Consider the following 21,490-nt stretch of genomic DNA (forward strand, 5'->3'; position numbering starts at 1 on the left):
CTTGGGCAAACAAGAGTGAACACTTCTTATCTGCTTATGTCAGTCCACAATGATGGAAATACACGAAATGGAAACCAGAAGAAGTACATGGAAAGGAAGTGCAAATGTGTGCCAGATGGAGTCTCTGCACTCTCGCTCAGATCTGCTCTACTACACATGTAGAGTTCGGTGCACACATCTTGAAAGACATACAGAGATTTATAATGCAATGTGGTAAGTAACTTCAAGTTGTAAGATAAAAGTTTCTCTCCTCTGGGCTATTCCATGAAGTATAATCTGTACATCCAGTACCGACCTTGTCATGATGAGGTTCACATGACACTGTACCATGCAAGCGTATTTTTGTTTAGGAAATACAGAAGAATAAGTTCCACAAACTTCTTGAAGATGTCCACCAAAATAAACAATGCTTGTAAAGGACTGTGGTCTGTAATTCCAGTGCAAGGACTAACAGCTACAGACAGGAATGCTTCATTACTTTGGATATGTGAATGGCTCTTGCCGGGAATGGTCATATGTTTTTCTTTCTTACACTGTATCAATTAAATTGTATGAAAGTCTGTGCCTGGACTTGAATATAAAGCTGCTGTATGTGTATAAATTAATAATAAACAAAATGGAAACAAATGTAATTATACTGTATTCCTATTTTGAAGAGGATGATAGCTTTTTTCAGAATCATTATGGATATTTGTAATAGTTGTTTTGTGTTTTCTTAAAAAGAGATCCTATTTTTCACTATTGAAATATATAAGCTCAGATGGTGCCTTGCCCAAGTACATTGGGAAAATGCCATGATGAAATGTAGCACACCAATCAAAGGAATGACTGAATTTCTCAATTTTGATTCATACATAGTTTAAGGGAAGGTTAATATTATGGCACTTACTCTGTTGAAAGGAGGATGAAAAGTTATAGTTGCAATTTCCTAATGAAATAAGATTATGGAAAACATCTGGCTGCTTTTGTCAAAATTTTCATGGGTGTCAATGGTTCAACAATTGTAAAATGCACAATACTGCCATCTTCTGTATCCAAGAAGCAGCAAATTGTATGTTATTTTACATGTATGTTCTGCATAAGAAACAGTAAAAGTAATAGTGGTAACTCCTTAACATTTTAAGACAGTCTGGGATCTGACACGTGGTTAAGTAATAGCAGAGAGGTCACAGGCTGAATATTCATTGGTCAGGTAGCAAATGTAACTGCTGACTATAGCAGTCACATGCTTGCTTTGAATAACTTCACCAAGCTTCAGAATAAGTAAGAGGATACTCATTATGCTGTTAATGAACAGCACAGTCAATTAGTCAGATTTTGACAAAGCCTGCTGTGGTGTGCTTCACCACCAGCAGCTCAGACTGTTTATACTACCCCCAGGATATAGGAAAGAAGATCCTACATTGTGGTTTAGGACAATAATTTAGACATTAATCAACAATGTACATTATTAATAGCTATGCAAAACATGCCCAAATAAAACCTACAAATACTCTGTCTCTGAAGGCTGCAATCTATCACTGTGTCACCGAGGAATTGATTACTGACAACTGGCATATTTCCACCCATTGTATCCACGACGGTCTGTGAGGAGTAACTCTTGTTTCCTGCCATGAAATATATTTATAATCAAGTCAGGTGTATGCCTCAGAGACAATGATGGGAGTGTATCAGCAGTGTGAGTTCAGTTGATCCATGTACCAGTCCAGTTTGCTGCCGCTGCTGCATTGGAGCTGTGACTTCCCTCACCTCTGACAGGCTGTGGGCCAGGGCAGCCATTTATCCCCCACGTTCATGGCAGCCAAGAGACACACTGGAAACTCACCTCGTGACAGGCAGTGTCACTGAACAACGTACCGGTCCAGTGTGCTAATGCTGCTGCACTGGAGCCATGACTTCCCTCAACTCTGGAATGTGTGGGAACACCCCACATTCCCCCAACTCCCAAGATGGCTCACAGAGCACAAGTTGTTGGCAGCCAGGACAATCACCCAGCACAGGCACTGCCACGTGCAGCAACACCTCGGGCGAGCTCAGGCACTGCACCACTGGCACCCAGTTACTCCACACAGCTGAGAAAATGACACATCACCAGAAAAGGCTGAATCAGGAAGCCTGTTCAACCTTGAGAAGGGACAACTGAGAGGGGATCTCATCAGTGTCTATAAATATCTGAAGGTGGGGTGCCAGGAAGATGGAGCCAGGCTCTTCTCAGTGGTGTCAACCACAATGACACGAGGCAACAGGTAGCAACTGATGCACAGGAAATTCCACCTGAATATAGGGAATAACTTCTTTACTGCGTGGGTGACCGTGCACTGAACAGATTGCCCAGAGCGGCTGTGGAATCTCCTTCATCGGAGCTACTCAAGAACCATCTGGATGCAATCCCGTGGCACGTACTCTGGGATGACCCTGACCAGGTGACCCCCAGGTGACTCCCTTCCAGCCTGACGCGTTCTGTGGTTCTGTGATCTCTGGGGCACCGAAACACTCGGTGCACTCCACCGCTTCTGGTCTTTAGGAGAGTTTGGTAAACTGGAATTTAAAGTGGTACTTTCCCACGCACTCCCTGTCTCGTGAATGCTCCCGACAGGAGGGCTAACAGGAATTCCGTCCCCTCTCCCATCCCTTGGCCCCGGCCGAGGCCCCCCGGCCCCGCCCCCCCCGCTGCTCGCGCCGCTGCCGGAAGGGATTTCTCGCCCTTCCGCCGCGGGGTCACGTGACGCCCCCTCGGCCCCGCAAGATGGCGGCGCCCATGTTGGTGGCCGAGCCCCCCCTGGGGAAGCCGAGGTGAGGCCGCGGCCAGGCCGGGCCGGGACCCCCCGGGGACAGGGGAAGAGCCCGCGGGTCCCCGCAGAGGGTCGCGGCCCCGCCCCGGCCGAGCCCGCCCGGGCGCACGGGGGGCGCGGCTGAGGCCGCCCCGCGGCCGGGGCCGGCAGTGGCGCAGCTCGGCGCGGCCGTGGCCCCGCGGGGCGGGGGGAACCGGGGCCGGGAGGCGCGGGGCGGGAGCGCGGCCGTGCAGGGGCAGCGAGCGGGGCCGTGGGGGCAGCCGGCAGGCGGGGCGGGGGGCGCTGCCGGGGCCGCTCCCTGCCGGTCCCGGGGCAGCGGGGCCGCCGTGCCCGCCCGAGCCGCGCGGGGCGGGGAGTGCCCGATGGAGCGGTGGCCGTGGCGATGAGAGGCGCGGGGAGGCTGCGGGATGTGCGTGCCCGGGCTGAGCCCCATCCGGCCCCGCCGCAGGGATGGGAGCCCCCGGCCCGGGTGTCCAGCTCTTTGCCAAGGCCGTGCTCCGATGCCATTCGGCTCGAGGGGGAGACGAAGCCCAGCCCTGGAGCTATTGGGGCGGTGCTGCTCCGTGCGCCTCAGCGGTGTGCTGTGCTGGCCCGGGAGTGAGGGGAGTTGTTCTCCCCCTTCCTGCCTTGGGCTTCAGGAGTGCCTAAGGAAGCGTGGGAACTGGGAAGGAGGTTCTTGCTTTCATCTCCAGGCACCTGCTGAGGGATGCAGTCCATTTCAGGCAGAGACACGGAGTGTCCAGGCTGACCAGGTCAGAGGGCCCATGTAGGGACAGTGCTTTTGAGAGCAGTGCTGCTCCCGGGACAGCCACCCTGGTCTCACCATGGCACCCCTGCAGGTGGTGACCATGTGAGCAGCCCTGAACAGAAGGATTGGGGATGCTGGTGAAGTTCTGAGTTATGCTTGTGGAATCTTTTAAAATTACACACTCCAAAATGGGAAGGTTTTAATGTCCCGGCAGTGTTTGGTGTGGCACAATGACAGAAGTTGGAGATCGTCCCTCCCTCCTATTTTTCCATCATGAACTGGCATGGAAGAGGGACCTTGAATGAAAATTGCCAGAAAAGCAGTTGATGTGAAAAGGTTTTAGATACTTAGAGGGGTTTTAACCACAGTGCAAACATGGTGCTGGTTATAGGCAGCCATGCAGAGCTGTCAGACAAGCAAGGGAGAGTCTGGCCAAGCTTCTGCACCAGAAGAGCAGAGCTGAGCATTGTGGGGGGTGTGGTGTGTGTTTTGTTATCTGTGCATTGAGATTGTTGCCAGTGGAGAGTATCAAGGGAGATGAGAGAAAACTTGGAATTTCATAAAAAGACTAGAATGTGCTGAAAGGTGTGCCAAAATTGGAGGGTAGAAGATCCCCAAGTTTTGCTCCCTGATCTGATCTAGTGACCAAGTTTCAGGAGCTGAGAGAGATTTCATGAAGTTGGTGATAATGTCAAACACTGCAGAGCTCCAGAAGGATGAGACCCTGTGTGGTATCTTGTTGCTGCTGTCCATGTGTACCTCTAAGAGCACAGCCACAGATCTACAGATTTCATTGTCATGTCAGATGCCGCTGCAGAGTTACTGTTTCATACGAGTGGCTGTTAATTTTGCATTTTGTGGGATTTTTTTCTGCTGAAGGAAATTAATTGCATGTATGACAGTAAAAATTAGTTGTTTGGCTGTTTTCTCATCTTCATGTTCCTCATCTTCAGCCATCAAAAGTACAGAGCTATTCTGAAGAAAGAGAAGAGGAAAAAAAAGCGGCAGGCGCTTGCCAAACTAAGGGACTCAGGTAACTGTGAAGTGCTTGATGCTGTCAGTGGAACTAGAAGTGATTGGGGTTTTTCTTTTTTTTTTTTTTTTTTTTAAGGATATAATTCTGTGTATCCTTTGCTGGCTGTAGCATCCAGTTATGTAGATGCATTGTTTTGTGTTTTTTTCTCAGAAGCTACAGAAAAAGATGAATCTGTGTCTGAGGAAGAAGAGGAGGAAGTGGAGAAAGAGGAGGAAGAAGAAGAAGAAAAAAAACTTGAGGCAGAAAGGTGAAAAATCTTGGAAATGGCATATATTCAGTAGACACTTAGGTAGTCAATTCCATTTTTATACTTTGAAAAGTTTGAATATATTCTGTAAAACAGAATATTTTTTAATATTTCAGGTTACACCATTCTTTTCTCTAATGCCTGAATAATTCCATTTGAATTTTCTCTTTTAAGGAAGATTAGATAAGCTGCAGTTATTGCTGGAGCAATAAATTTGAATTGTGTACATGACAATTGTGTCAGTTCTGGATACTCATTAAATGGAGGGTCTGAGTAGTGTCTGGTTTCCTTGGTAGACAAAAACTACATGAGCAGTGGTTGCTGAGAGAAGAAAAGGCTCAAGAAGAGTTCAAGCTAAAGAAAGAAAAAGAAGAGGCTGCAAGAAAACGGCAAGAAGAAGAAGAGGTGATGTATAAACTGACTGTTACTGTTGTGCCTGGAAATAAGGTAGACTTAGGGTAATATTCTTACTGTTTTATCATGGACCTGTTTTTCTTGATCCTTGTATGTTTGAAAGCACAAGCTCTTCTCTCTTTCATTTAGAAGAGCAAAACTGAAAAGGAAAACAGCAACTCTTTAAAAGTTTTTGTCCAGAGATTTAGTTGCTTGTGATTGGATGGAAACTTAATGATCAAGGAGTTGTTTGGGTCAAACAAGATAGTTTTGACTTGGATTATAAAGCACTATCTCCTTAAATAATTAATTTTTTTATCATAAAGAGGAAGATCAAAGAAGAATGGGAAGAGCAGCAAAGAAAAGAGAGAGAAGTGGCCCAGCAGAAGCAACAGGAGAAGAAAGAGAGAGAGGTGATTCCTGGTGGTGGGAGGATAAACATGTTACATATCCTGTTACATGATGAAATGCAACAGTTATGCATGTTGAAGAGGGATTGTGTTGTAATTAGCAAATATATAAATGTGTTGGTTACTCCATTCTGTTTGATTTCCTAAAACTGTTAATCACTGTTAAAGAGCATCTAATGGATCCATATAAAGGGTAACTTGTTTTAACACATCTGGTTGTCCAGAGTATGTAATTGCTTACATCAATTAAATATGAAGGCACACTGCCAATGCAGGTTCTGATATGTGCACTTTCTGCATCATGTGTTAAAGATGGTCCTTCCTTAATGTCTCAGTTGAACACAGTCAGTGCTGAAGAAAATGCCCAAAGAGGATATGGAATATGGAAGTACATTGCTGCTGTTCCTTAACACAGTTCTTAATCAAAAGATGTGTTACAGCTCTTCTTTACCTGACTCATCCAACAGGACGTATCTTTTTTCAGAGCTCCTTGGGTGGAATAAAAAATTATATGGAAGATACAAGTCATTGATGACGTTTCTGTTAATGATACATTCTTCTTAAGTTTTAGAAGTTCAATGACCTGGATGTAAGATGTCCTGTACAAAAATCCAGTGTGAGGACTGGCCTGTTATTCCCGGTGAAGGGTGACTGCAGCTTTCTAGGATTTGGTCATTTTTGATTCTCCACAATCACAAAAGTTTCCAGTCATTTCACTGGGAGATGGTACTGTGTCTGGTAACCACAGCAGGAGAGGAGCCATGAGCAGATAGTTCTGTCTCCCGCAGTTAATAGCTGGTTGTGCCACTGATGATGTAACACTTGCACAAGGAATGCCAAAGAACAGCAGTTGTTGTATTTCCTGTCTTACTTCCTCTAGTGTTGAGTCCATTTCTCTCCTTGCAGAATAGGGAGAGAAACGATGCTCGTGTCCTTGATTTAAGGTTGAGATATAGTTCAGAGAGAGTTGAACCATGGTAACAGCAGGATTTTGTTCCTCCTCTCTCTCCTAGTGCCTGGGTTTGCCCAAGCCCTCAGTGGGATAATTTGGTTCTCTGAACTAGATGGAAGCTGCTTTCTTTTTTGCTTCCTTGTTGGCTTGTTTGCTTTGAGTTTTTCTGAGTTACCATTTTAGTGTGTTAGTGAGTTAAATTGGCTCATAGGGGGCATTGACAGGCAGCCAGAGGGAAACTGATTACCCAGCTAGGAGTGGAGCCACCCATTCCAGCAACAGAAAGTTGTTTAATTGATTTTGCCTGTGTCTTGAAACAGCAGTTTATTCAAATTCTAGCAGTGATTTAAAAAAGAAACTGATTTTCCTCCCTAAGATGAAAAAATAGATTTTTCTGATTTCGTGACTGGTGGTAGTTTGGGGCTTTATTTGTGTTTTTTGTTTTGGTTTGTTTTTCTGTTTATGTGGTTTGGTTTTTTGTTTGTTTGTTCTGTTTTGGTTTTCTTTAATAGGATGGATAAAATCTGACATTCTTCATGATTAGTACCAGATGCTCTCTGCGTTCTCATCTTGGATTGCATTTTTTAATTTTTATTTGCTCTTTTTTAATTTAATTAATTCTCTTCCAAATTAGAACAGTGCTAGCATATTTTCTTGTTTTGATTATGTTTAAATGTCTTTTTTTTCTTTGAACTTCTTAGAATAATTTGTTAGAACCAATTTCCAGCCAGATTTGGAGAGTGATATAGTTTTGCTCAGCCTAGTTAGAAGAAGTAAGGGAAAGAATATCCTCATTGTCTTCCTGTATTTGGAAGGCTAAATACAGTTAACTTATGTTTAGGTTTCTTAAGAGTTACATCTTTTGCTTTAACTGAGACTCACTGAGCATTGTGTTTTTCTGTGTGTTACATAGAATGCTTGAGTTAAAAAGTTTAGTGCAACTAAACAATTATGGACTTACCTGTAACCAGGCTGTGTGCTAGAGCAGGAGATACATTTAAATATTCAGTAGTTCAATGACAGTTTTAAAAAAGAAAATTAAACTTCTAAGATGTCCATTGTTTACTTTAGAAAATCATCTACATAAGGGTCTTTCTGATGTATCCTTTAACAACTCTGTAGTACATGAATTGCTACAGAGCCAAAGTAAATCTCCTGTTTTTAAAGCAAACCCCATCAAACTTTCATTATGCATAATCATTGAGTATTGTAAATTAGGTTCTTAACTAAAGACAACAGATGTTTTGCGTGTCCTCAGGGTTTTCACTAGTCCTGTGTTTGCACCATTTATAGGCAGCTGTGCAGAGGATGCTGGATCAAGCTGAAAGCCAGGTATGCTCAGAGACTTTTTGAAAAAGAACTGAAAAGTAATTTAATTTCCATCCGGTGTTTGTCTTCTAGCATGCTGTCCATCTGCTCTTGAGAACCTAATGGCCTGAATAAATTTAATATATAGTGGCTTGCATGAGCTGTAAACAATTATTTACTGGATGGAACATAATTAAGCATATTTCTGGCTGGTTGGTGGCAGTGCAGCTGTGCATGCTGATGACTGTTCAGGAGATCTGAGTCAAAATGAACCTGGAAATACTGCTGTGTGCTGTTAAAAAACACTGTGCATGACGGTTTATTTATGAATTGTAATTCTAAATAAATCTGTCAGTCCTGGGTGGCAAGACAAACTTGTCTTTTTAAGCAGATGGCAGGCTCTAAATAAGAGGATTCAGTGGTAGAGAAGGGCACAGATTCTTAAGGAAAAGAAAAGGGTAGGGGAGGAAGAAGCTGACTGTTCAGATGCCTGGAAGAGCATGGATCACAAGCTGGCAGCGTGTAGCAAAGAAAACTGCAGTTTTCATTTGATTCTTAGAAATTGCCTTAAAGAATAATTTGGCTTTTTATCTCTGTCATAAAATTAAACTCGTGAGGATTCTAGCTCTGTTTAAATCACTGCATGAATCTGAAAAATAAGTTTTAACCTAGTTAATCCATTGTGTGTTGATCACCATAGTTACATTTGGTTCCAAATCATGTTTAAACAGTTCTTTAGGTAGGGATCTAACTCTATTTTGTAATATGGGTAGAAGAATGCTCTGAACTGCTACCTGTCCAGAGCTCAAGATGTATTAGCAGCCATGTCTGCAAAGGAATAGGGAGAAATGTGGTATGTTAAGAGATTGCATTATAGCATCAGTTCAGGGTTCAGTTACTGCTGAAGTAACAGTGCTGTTCTAGTGAGAGAAAATTGTGGCTGCAAGTCATGAACAGAACTGGTCTCAGGGTCAAATGCTGCTTGTAAATAAACAGTTTTCAGTTGATTTAAAAGAACTGTAAAGCCACTCAGCTTTACAGACTACTTGGTTAGAATGAAAATTCCCTTTTTAAAATGTGTGTCTTGGTTGTAGTCAGTCAAGGCTTGCAACTTGGTAAGCCCATTTGGAATTATAGAAATCTTAATGGACCAAAATGACTGGTATGGGCACTTTTACTTCCAGTGCTAACTATGAATTTAATTTTTTTAAATTCCGGCCTTTGGCATGTTGTTTTAATTTTAGCCTTTTCTAGATGCACAGAACAGCAATAATGCTAAGCTTGCTGAGCTTTGAGCTATTGCTCAAACAAGTAAATAGCCCTAGCTTTCTCTCTCCCAGTTGTGCTGGTTTTGGCTGGTTAATGTTCTTCATGGTGGCCAGTGCGTGGCTCTGGTTTGGATTTGCACTGAAAATAGGGTTGATAACATAGAGATGTTTTTGTTATTGCTGAGCAGGGCTTACACAGAGCCAAGGCCTTTTGTGCTTTCCATGCTGCCACACTGGCAAGGAAGTTAGCGATACATGGGAGGCTGGGAGGAGACACAGCCGGGACAGGTGACCCAAACTCACCAAAGGGATATTCCAGACCATATGACACCATGATCAGTATATAAACCTGGGGGAAGAGAAGGGAGGAAGGGCATGGGCTTTTGGAGTGATGGTGTTTGTCTTCCCAAGTCACTGTTACACGTGATGGTGCCCTGCTCTCCTACAGATGGCTGAACACCTGCCTGCCTTTGGGAAGCAGTGAATTAATTCCTTGTTTTGCTTTGCTTGTGTACCTGGCTTTTGCTTTCCCTATTAAACTGTCTTTATCTCAACCCATGGGTTTTCCAGCTTTTACCTTCCTTACTTTCTCCCTGATCTCACTGGTGGGGCAGTGAATGAATGGCTGTGTGGGGCTTGGTGTCTGGCTGGGGCTAAAGCATGGCACAGGTGTATAAAGCTGCCCAAGGCACTGGGCAGCTTTGAAAACAACGCTTTAAATAGATTCAGCTTGCCTTGTAGCAGCCCAGTGCTCACAATTGCACGTGAATTCAGTTGTCAGTTTTATTTTTGACATTCCCTTTCTTTATTCATTTCTAACTTCTTTGTATTTTAATGTTTTTTCCACAGCTGGAGAATGGTGTGAGTTGGCATAACCCAGAGCCCCCAGAGAATCTGGGAACAGAGAAGGATAGAGCGAATTGCCCCTTCTATATTAAAACAGGTTCCTGCCGATTTGGAGACAGGTAATCAATTGAATATTTACCAGCATAGAAGTGTTTTGGGGAGATGAAAGGGAGGCAATTTCATTAGGTCATAAGCAAACTGAAGAAAAATTGCTGTATAAAATACTTTCATATATTTGGACGTGGATTGAGAGCAGAAGCATTGCCTGGCTGGAATTGAGCTATTTTTTATGGTATATTATTGATGGTGCATTCTGGTTACATTGGTCAGACGTAGTTTTCCTTAGCTCTGACACATGCACAGATATATTCAGACAGACTATATTTGGTTTGTTATTAGTACAGGCCTGAAATGTCAGATTTCGTTTTTTTATGTTGTCTACTTTGCATACGTTGCATTGTCTAAGAGATAAAATCAAATCTCAAATGGACTAAAGCAAGTTAAGGTAAATCTGCACTGTTGTGAAAGCTTCCAGAATTCTCACTATTTAAGTGTGTGATACATTAGTTCTTGAGTCTTGTACACTGATAGGGGAGGGAAGTATAGTAAAAGGCAAGACCAGAGAAGGACAACAAGATGATGAGAGATGAGCAACAGCTCTGTAGGAGAAGTCACTGAGTCTAGACTCTTTTGAAAGAAGGGATGGAAGAGGGCTGTGGTAGATGAACAGGAAATTCATGGTAGGATGGAAAGGATTATTTGCAGTTTCATCAGATGTTTCTGAGTGTTTACCGGCTTCAAAAAAGAAAAGACTTCTCATATGAAACAAATGGCAAAACCTGTTGCCTGAGGACATAGAGAAAGCCAAAAGTGTAAACAGATTCATGGAGTACGAGTTCATGTTCATCAGTGACCAGGAACAATGATGACCCAAATGCAGCATCTGACTAGAAAATACCTGATTTTTTTTGTTGTTGTTGTGTTTAGGAGGAATAACATCTTAGCAGGGAAGGACACTGATATTTATTACATGAATCTTCAGCATAAACTAATAAGGCTATTTTACTAACTTGTATCACTGAAAGGTGTGTGGTCCAGCTATCATAGTTTTCTTTATCCTAGGAGTAATTTGTTTCAGTGTGATGTATATTGTGGATAATTATGTGATAATTCAACTGTATGGAAGCTTCAAGTCCACATCTTTTTCCTTCTATTTTGAAATATGTGTTTAATTCCATAATAAAGATTTGGCCAGCTATTTCACTGCAGACACCATTTTTGCTTTTCAAATGTCTAGGTCTTTGCAGTATTTTTGTTTCAGTGGTTTTAATAGAGGTAACCTCCATGGATTATTTATGGATTGCACAGAATTCAGCTTTGCTTTGAACTGTGAATAATGCTTGGAAAACAAATACTGAGAAACATCATATTCTGCCCTTCTTCTTTCATCCATAGTTGTTGATCTCAGATACCTCTCCATCTTCCTTCTTTCTCCTCCCATACCTGCTTCCTTCATATTCTGGTCATTTTAACCACTGGTGCTGTCTGTAAGTTGAAGGACAGGTACAGCCAGAGTAAGGACTGGAAGGATGGGTTGGAAGCAGTTGGGAAAAACTAAGAGCCAGTGTTACCAATAAATAATTGCTGAATCTTGTCAAAGCTCACTGTATCTTGAAGAAGCTAAAACTGGCTGAGTTCACTATTATCCATTTCCTCTATTTCAAACCCTAATATTTTGCAGCAATACTGGATTTTTGGGTCATTAATTTCCTTTTGTTCTGTCACGTGCTGTAGTCATTTTGTGTACAGGCAGTATTGGTTGGATTTAATATTTTGAGTTCTATTATTCAAACTGAACAGGAAAAGGAGGCAGCTTCTCAAATGTAAAAAAATAATAATCATCAAATTAATTGTCTCCTGGTTTAGTTTTGGGTTTGGAGATAGGGTGCTTTTTTTTTAAAGTCTAAAGTGTCAGCCAGAAGGTGACTGACTGACTGGGTGCAGAAAGACACTTTGTAGCCGAAGTCGAGGTTGGAATTGCCCATTTTGAGACCTGACCTCCCTGCAGTTTGTCTGTGCTGTGCCAGTGCCAGACAAAGAGGGCAGACTAGTCTGGATATTTTTCTGAGCATGTCTTGAAAAGGAGAAATGTGTTGGAGAGTGCATGACCCAGTTGCTTGGGGAAGTATGAAATGGAGATCATAGAGCACAGTGAAATAAACATGGAGGCCAACATGTGTGTTCTTAGTGGATCTAAAGGTGTCTGGGGGAGAACTGTATTTCAGCATGTGAGGGAGGTAGCTCGAATATGATGGATGGTGAGGGATACCTAATAGTTTTATGGCTGCCAAGAGGATGCAGACTAAGATAAGACTGACTTTAAAGAGGTTTTTTATTTTATGTTTTTTTTAGAAGTGGAAAAATAGCAGTCTTCTACTTACCCAACCACAGGTCTAAACATGCTGTCCTTCCCTCACTCCCTCTCTCCACCCCTATATGATGAGAACAATTTCAGGAAAAGTTGTTTAGTTTGTGGAAAGAAGAGCAGGGATTTGCTTTAAGATGAATTTGTAGAAAGAATACTGGCAATCTTTTAAGCCCTTCAGAAATTGGGAACACATTTAACCCTAGTAGCCTAAAAGAAATGACTTTAGCTCTCATTGTGACACTGATATCTATAGCTTTTGTAGATACGCTTTCTTAAGCAACGATGTATTTGTGCATGGCAGGAAGCATCAAGATTATGTGCAAACTCACTCCAAAAGATTTGTTTTACTAATTGAAATACGCTGATCTCCCACTAATGGATTTTCTTTTATAATAACTGTAACTGAAAATGGCAAGTGTTTGAAGCTTCAACAAATGCATTTTCTGCAGTACGTGCCAATCTTTCCACTTTTCTTTCTTCTCTACTGCTCTCCAGGTGTTCTCGCAAGCATAACTACCCAACATCCAGCAAGACACTCCTCGTCCGAGGGATGTTCATCACCTTTGGCATGGAGCAGTGCCGGAGGGATGACTATGACACAGATGCAAGTCTTGAGTACAGTGATGAGGAGACCTACCAGCAGTTCCTGGAATTCTATGAGGACGTGCTCCCTGAATTTCAGAATGTGGGGAAGGTTGTTCAGTTCAAGGTATGCATCTAAGTGTGGTTTACAAGCCTTAAGAAAAATTCTGTCCGGCATGCCCCAGCTAAATCCTGTGTGCATTAGGAAACTACAGTGCCCTTACAGCAAGCTGTACATCTCTCATGTCACCTGTAAACTTGCCATTGCTGTTACAGAGCGCTGTCTTCCTCTGGGTGAATCTTCTCTCCCATTCCCCTGAACTGTTAATAAAAGCTTGTGCTTTTATATTGCAAGTTCTTCACACTGCTCAACAGCCCACTTACCTCACAGTCCTTTCTTTATCCTGTGCTAAGCCCCAGAGGGTCCACTGAGATGGTTAGACAGTATAAATACATCTGAGCTACTGTATTTGTGCCTAAGGAATGAAATAGTGGGGGTATGAAATGTATTTGGAGTGTACACCCAAACAATGTCATTTTAGGACTGGCTGGATAAAATAAAATCAGATTACAAAGAACTGAAAAGCTAGTAGGTATTCCAGTAGGAAGAATTATAAAAAGGTAAGTTATGTAAATGGTGTTTAGATTTGTCATCCATCCTTAGTTTGTGCATTTGGTTTGCTGAATGTTTTGTACTGAATTTTTCCCACTTATATTGTGATTTCTTATGGGGAAAAACAGGGATCTGTAAATGGAGACCACTGAGATCAACGATGTGTGTTAACAGTCCCATGTTGCCCCAAATTATGCAGCTTGGATGGTGAAATCTCATCCTATCAGAATCTATTGCAGCATCCCTTTCTGCTTGCCATTCCTGAGAGTTTTCTTGCAGTCACCAGGAGGCACATGGTGCCTTTTCTCCTTTTGTTTCCATCTACTGACAGCTGCCTCGGGACTGAGGTGGTATTAGCATTTCAAGCAAGAGGAAAGTAGAGTGAATTTTCAATAGTTGTGTAATGAGCTTTATAAGTAAGAAACCTTCACTTGTTTGGAGGAGTATCCCCTCCATATTTTGACTCATGGGCTATCAGCAAGCTGTAGTCTGTGCTAGAAGATGGGATGTAGATTCCCTATGGAGGTGGGTTAAAATGTCTTACCAGCAAAGTCAGGTCCTTGACTTTGTATCGTCGTTCTGTGTGGCTGTGCTAAGCTGCACCTACTTGGGTCCCTATGACTGTTTGTGTGGCATTCCATGGCTTCCAAGGCAATTGTGCAATCTACAAGGTGATTCTTATGGACATTTTCATTACATTAGATATGCTTCAGAATGACATGTTGGCTGCAGGGATCTTAACTGTGAGTGAGCTGAGTCTCTGCAACTGTTTAGAATCAGATTATACACACCCCTCTTTCAGCTGATTTCTTTTTCCAGTGTAGCCCAAGGTTTTATTCTTGTTGTTCTTTCTGGGAAGCTGCTCCAGAGTCTGGGAGATCCTAATAAAACACTCCTCCTACCCAAAAATGTCTACACCAAAATCATTCTCTCTTGTTCTTGTGTTGACATTGTTTATCTCAAATAGTTTGACTCCTTCCTGTAATATTTAATTATACAACTGCTTGTTGTTGTGACTGAAGCCCTTTCCTGATCCAGTGCACAAAGAAATATTTCCTGAGGATCAGTCAGGGTTCAGGGATGAAAGGAGCTGCTAGCCTCATTTGTGCAGATATTGGAAGAGGCCTGGGGGCAACAGGGGTTGGGATCGCAGTTCTGCCCTGGGGAACTGTGTTCCACCTGCCTGGGCCTGCCCATCAGAATCTTTTGTAATTAGCAGCAAGCTTTCTGGAAGGTAATTTGTGTATTTTTTGAGAGCTTTAGTTACACTCTGAATGCTAAATCATTACAAAAAAAGGGGTTTTAGAACCTGTACAGTGAAAGCTGGTGACTTCAGCTTTTCTAACCCATCTCACGGGGATGCTGTGAAGGTAAATAGCTCTAAAGAGTCTCTTACTGTAATGAATCCCACATTTCCACATGAGGATACTACTAATTGTTTTCAGAGCAGATTTGTCTGTTGCACAGAAGGGTTGGCCCAGACAAGTGCAAGACAATGGAGTATAAACTGTCTTGTGGGCTAAGTGAAGCTGATGTCCCAAAGTTAATCAAAGCATAATGCTGGAAGCAGTCAAACATAAGCTAGAAGGGTTTTTTTCTTTTTTTTTTGGTTAAAACTAAGTGTTCAGAAGAAAATCATATCTAAGTTGATATGGATGAGCTCTCGTAAATGGATGGCCCATCTCAGAATGCAGGAGCTGCTGTACAGCATAAACCTTCCACTGCACTGACTTTGTGTTTCCATCCCCTCAGGTCAGCTGCAACTATGAGCCTCACCTGCGAGGAAATGTCTACGTCCAGTACCAGTCGTAAGTACTCACAGTCGTACTCAGTGCTAGAACTAAACTCCAGCACTAAGTAATGAATAAGAAGTGTTTATATAATCCATGTGATTCATTCTCATACTGTAATGGGAGGCCAGAATTGGTAAGTGATGTCTGAACTGATTGTGTGATGGTAATGCTGTGTGTCGTTTCACTTTTTAAAGAGAGAAGGACTGTCAGGCAGCCCTGGCCCTGTTCAGTGGACGATGGTATGCAGGCAGACAGCTTCATTGTGAATTCTGTCCTGTGACGAGGTGGAAAACTGCTATTTGTGGTGAGTCATGTAAACACTTGGAAAAGAGAACTAGTGTTACTCAAAGAGTACTAATGGAAGTGAAAAAGAAGGATTAGTCTGCAGCTTTCAGATCTGCCTAATGTTGTAGTTCATGTCCGTTTGGAAGACACATGTGCTAACTTGCTTGTGTAGATCTAGGAAAGAAAAGGAATATTATACCATGGCATGTAAGTGCCTGAATTGTTTTAGTGGATTTACCTTGGACTGGAAAAGTTTGGATTCTAGCTTTGGAAATAATAATCTTAAGATGAAACTATACGAAGTACTACTTTATCTCTCGAAAAGCAGCAGCAGTTTCTGAACTATCAACAGTTCTTAGCAGTAGCTATCACATTTAACTTATCTAGATTTACACCCTTAGATTAAGATAAATGAAATTTAATTAAATGAAAAATGAAATTTGTTCTAAGGTAAAACCAAACCTTCATAGCTGTTAAAAAGTTAATTCCAAGAAAAGTACACAGGGAAAATTAATCTTGTGTGAATTAAATTGATAGGTGGTCAGAGGCATGTTTTTCTGTTTGGAGAAGTGAAATTCAGTTTATTAAGTTTCCCCTCAGTAGGTACATAATGAAGAAAGAGATTTAATAGATGATCTGGTTCATAAAAAATCAAACCCTAATCTGTTGCAGGCTTATTTGAAAGGCAGAAGTGTCCAAGAGGGAAACACTGCAACTTTCTTCACGTATTCAAAAACCCAAACAATGAGTTTTGGGAGGCCAACAGAGACATACGTATTTCTCCTGAACGGACTAATCAGTTGTCTAAAAACTCTGAAAGGAGAAACAGATCAAGCCATCGTGATGACTATTACAGCCGGTCCAGGAGAAGGGGCAGCCCGAGCCCGGATCATTCTTACCGGAGAAATGGAGAGTCCGAGAGAAAAAAGAACCGCCGCAAAAACAAGAGGCGGCGCCGATCGGGGCGGTCGAGGAGCCGGGAGAGGAGGAGGTCTCACAGCAGGGGGAGAAAGAGGAGAGGCCGCAGTCGCAGCAGAAGTCACAGTCGAACTCGCAGCCGGAGCAGAAGCCGGAGTTCCTCTCGATCCAGGAGCAGGGGTAAAAAGAGATCAAGCAGCAGAGGAAAAAATAGTGAAACTCCCAAAACAAAGTGAGAGTTACTTTTAGAAATCGGTAATTGATCAGAAATAGATCTGACAGAGAAATCTTTACAACAGGGCACCAGATATATTTTGAGTTTCAAATAAAGTGTTCTTGCACATTAAAATGTTTCTTCCTAATAAAGGAACCTAGTTTATTGTGTGCTAAGCTTCAGAAAATGAAAAGTTTTAAGTCCTATAGAAGGTGTGAACGTCAAGTCAAGTACTTTAGCTACTCTGTCCCTCCGAACTGCTGCAACACCTGGATACACACTGAGTACAAATAGAGAAGTAAAGCCTCTTTGGTATATGCTTATTTCTGTTTTGTGTGTGTTAAGTGTTTTCTGTCCCTGTAGGGAGTTAGTACAGAACAGCCAGTGTGCAGTAAATTCACACCCCTGCACGCTGCAGACCGAGGTCTGTGTAGACAACTGCCGTTTGTATTTTTCATCTGTTTATGGGAAATCTTTCTAGACAAAGTAAATATAATCGTATTATGAGTTTGAGTAAAGGGATCTCAAAGACATCACTGTTTGATTGTACAGTACTTGCCCAGTAGGAGCTTTGTGGTCATGAGTGTTGGATTTTTCTCTCTCCCCTGACTTGAGCTGCTGGACTAATTGCCTGTAGGGATTGCAGTAGACTAAAACCGAGTGGGAAGTACACAGAGAAACAATCATTTTATTCAGTACCTTAATCCCCAAGTAAGAGTGGAAACCATGCAACTGTAATCCTTGAGTGAGGATAGAAAATACTTCACATACTTCTTGGCTGCACACCATTTGTAGGTGAAAACAACTTGCCTAACCTGTGCTGGAGGGGTGGAAGTGTCCCATCTGGGAACCAAAGATGCAAATGTGATTGTGAAGGCTCGATCAAGACAGTTGCACAGTGGCTGAAGAAACTGAAGGTTTTATACCTGAAAGAATACTTTGTTTTTGGTAGAGGAGGACTTGACTTTTTATGGTTTTTAGGTTTATTTTACAAACAGTTTTAGGCACCCTACTGCCTTGCTTTCCTACAGCCAAGGTGGAGAGTAGGGTACATAAAAATGAAGTTACAGGGACAAAACCTTTTTGAAATGACAGCTGTATTAGTAAAGTACCTGCAGTTAGATAAATCCTTATAAATATTTTTTCACTTTTAAATGAAAGATTTGTGTCATACAGCTTAACTTCAGGTATTTAACGTGGGCACCTCAGATGCTTGGAGAGAGGAGTTTGTGGGGCTGAAGGTGCAGGTCTGCAGAGATACCTCCCTCTCTTTAGTTTCTCCAAAGAACTTGTGCTCCTGCCCTTAGAATACAGATCAGACCCCAGGAGTTAGAAGCCTGAAGTAGGCGTGAAGTGCTCCCAAATAGGAATTCATTAAGATTCCAATGATGTAACATGCACTACTATAGAAAATCTGGATTATCCAAACTTTACCAATAGCATTCCTCACAGCAAGAATTTTTTTTTCCCCCAGGATAGTTAAGAGTGAGTGAACATTGCTTCTGGATATAATATATATATTTTTGCTTTTCTAAATGCATACTGCACCTAGCATGCCGATTATACATTTTTCCTTCTTTCTTCATGTGTAACTGTTGTCCAATATGGAGTAATACAACAAAAGTGCTATATATTGATGTTCAGTTCAAACCCAACTTTCACTATATATTGTCATAACTGTAGGCAGAGCTGTAGCTTAGTTAATTTGATTAAATGTTTTAGTTATGAACAGATGTAGGAGCTGTAATAGCATAACTTTTAAAATAATAACTTTGAAAGGTGTATTTCAAAGGATAGACAGCACTAATTTTAAATTCCATTTGAGAAATTTGTGACCACCAGTTTCTCATAACATACCTTTTTCTGACTAGACCTTACAGACAGATTTTTCCTGAGGTTTCTGTTTTTCTGTAGATGCTCAATTGTCTCAGTGGTCACTTGTGCAGCATGTGGCAAACTCTGGTTCAGTTCCCTGGAGCAGAACTGAACCGGCATTTCCCGCGTGCAGAGATGTCACCAGCAGGCTGGTATCTTTCTTTCCCTGGGGATGCCTTGCTTCCCACAGCTCGTGCTGCTGACCCAGCCTGCTGGCCAAGGCTCTCCAGTGGGAGAGCTGCCTTGGGACATCTGCAGATGCTGTGCATCCTGTGTCACGCGGCTGGGCTGTGGTGGAGCATTATCCCAGCAAAATCAATTATGGAGCTCAAGGAGTAGTGGAGTGAGTGGTGGGAACCTGTGACCTGTTGGGTGAAATAAGCAAACCAGGTCTCTGTGGGATTAGAAGCTAAGTACAAACTCTCACCCATGTGAGAATTCCACAGGTAATTAGGCTCCTTGTCCCTACAGTTTTATAACGGCATCTGGGAACCTGAGTGGCTGTATGTTTCTTTTTAAAAAAAAGGTTCTTGTAATTAAAAAAAGAAAAAAGGCTTGCTCAGAGATGCATGTAAAATTTAAATATACTTTGTTTCTGCTACTACCATGGCTGAAGCTTCAGCTTGTTTTTCTTGAGGTCTGGACCCAACCATGCTGGCTGTACCTGTGCAGTGTAGGACTGGTACCTGTGATTACCCTTCACTTTCACCCGCAGTCTGTTTATTACACAGAATTTGAGTGCTGTAGATCTGACATTTAGCTTGCATTTCTCAGCATGAAACCTGGGATCCAACCAGTTTTCTAACTTCAGAGTTCTTATTTTTCAGTATTGTTTCTCTGCTTCATAGCCTTAAGTAGTGTTATATGCATGGTTTTGTGTTTCTTTATTATTAGCTGAGTAAGCTATTTATTCTGGAGAGACAAAGAGACTACAAGTTTTTTAATGTTAAGCTTAATTCTTTTCTCTCCCAAAGGGGTGAAGCCCCAGAAAAACACAGAAAGGATTTAAATTTGCAATGAATAGCCTGTTCCCACTGCGTGTTATTCTGCATATTCCACAGAAAAGGACCTTATAAAGTGAACTAATATTGGCCAAGTTTTGGTTTCTTTTTTAATGACTGCTTAAAAGCAGCAGCTTTCAAAATAGTTTTTTTCACTTGTGAATTCTGCAGGGATCACAGAGGTGCTTTGGCGTGATTCTGAGAGCGGGTGTTTATGCAGAGGTTGGGGGTGGCAGTGCCAGAGCCTGCCAGACACCCTGTTTCACTCAGGATGGGTAGCAAGCTCTGCTCCTGCCCATCTGTGGGAATAGGAACAGCCCACCTGGCAGCAAGGCTGCCTTGTTTCAGCAGCACAAGGGGAATAGTGGCAGCATGGTGGGAATTCCCATAGGCACAGGCACTGTTGCTGCCCAGCAGAATTAAGGCATCAGGTAACTGGGCTTGCCCCCTCGCAGCACTGCCTTTCCTCCAGCTGCAGCTGGCCCCCTCTGTGGGATTTCATTCCCTGCCTGCCTGTCCAGAGTAGCAAACACCCATCACGGGGTGAGGAGGGGTAGCACGTGTCTGTGTTGAATGCATGGCATTTCTTATGGAAGGGGAACAAGTGTACCCAGAAAGGCCTTCCCTCTCTGGCCCCTTCCTTTGTGTATAGGGCACATTGTCCAAAATGCATCCCAAGGGACTCCTCTCCCAGCTTTATGCCCTGTGGTGGCAGCATGGCTCTCTTGGATCCAGTTTTGTGTTAGCACGTTCACTGTATCAGAAACTGCTCTCAAGTGTACCAGTGACATTCCTGTGTGCTGAATAACTTGAGGTTTTTTCTAAAGACATGCAAGAGCCTGCTCAAAGACGCTATTGCTTCCTGTCCTGGATCAGCACTTCTTTCAAAACATGAAAGATGAAAGTCTATGCTAGTTAGTAACCTAACGACCTAACTTATTTTCTTACATCATCTGAAGAGTGCAGCTCCTTTTGCTTTCACTGTAAGCTTGTTGTAATTAAAATAAACCCCAATATATCAGCTGAATTCAGTATCTATGGTTAAAACCCAAAAACGATGAAACATTGACAGTCTTTGTCAAGCCATGAGACAGACTGCAAAGCAAGCTGTACAAGCATAATCCATGGCACAAGGTAAAGACTTAAGTCAGTGAAGTTGAAGACACTCAAGCCAACAATCAACTTGCCTAAACAATCCAGAAATTCCAGTTGATTCTTTAGCTCCCCCCACCCCTTCCCCACAAGACAGAAAATTCAAGAAACAAAATTTTATTTCAAATAATTTCAGAAATGCCCAAAGATGATAAGTTTTCCCCATGCTTTGCTGACATCATCAACCAGTTCAGTTCTTTTAGAAAGGTGGAGAACAGATTCGTCTGAGAAATTTTTGGTTGAGACCACAACTGTGAACGTTGCATTGACTTCTCAGAATTCCATGAAAGGAACTGAATATTCAGTCTGTATTATCTAGAATTCTCTCTGAACATGTGGTTTCTTTTAATTTTCAAATGAAGTGGTACTACCCCATCAATTTAACATCCACTTTAATAAATTTCATGTTCAATGTGGTAAGCCTTCCAAAAACTTGCTAATTTATTGCTTTCTGTACAATTTAAATGGATGTAAATAACTAATCTTGGACACAGTATACTCAACATTTTTTAATGAAGTGCTCAAGAACAGGTTAAGCACTGTAATAAAATTTCCCTTTTTTTTAAGCCAGCACTGAGTAGCCTCTTCTTTTCTCTGCAAACACCAGCACTAATTACATATAAACACAG

At 42.2% G+C, this 21,490-nt stretch overlaps 1 protein-coding gene across 1 annotated transcript; it reads left to right on the forward strand.

The window, feature by feature from the left end:
* The first annotated feature begins 2,674 nt into the window (after positions 1-2,674).
* Positions 2,675-21,425, forward strand: ZRSR2 (zinc finger CCCH-type, RNA binding motif and serine/arginine rich 2). The gene is made up of 11 exons (XM_064646675.1): positions 2,675-2,793; positions 4,494-4,573; positions 4,727-4,823; positions 5,120-5,228; positions 5,543-5,629; positions 7,872-7,910; positions 10,004-10,119; positions 12,924-13,137; positions 15,376-15,431; positions 15,611-15,720; positions 16,374-21,425. The coding sequence occupies exons 1-11, from the start codon at positions 2,747-2,749 to the stop codon at positions 16,853-16,855; spliced, it is 1,437 nt and encodes a 478-aa protein (XP_064502745.1). The 5' UTR covers positions 2,675-2,746; the 3' UTR covers positions 16,856-21,425.
* The last annotated feature ends 65 nt before the right edge of the window (positions 21,426-21,490 follow it).

Source organism: Pseudopipra pipra, chromosome 2, assembly GCF_036250125.1.
Source record: "Pseudopipra pipra isolate bDixPip1 chromosome 2, bDixPip1.hap1, whole genome shotgun sequence".
Lineage (NCBI taxonomy): Eukaryota > Metazoa > Chordata > Aves > Passeriformes > Pipridae > Pseudopipra > Pseudopipra pipra.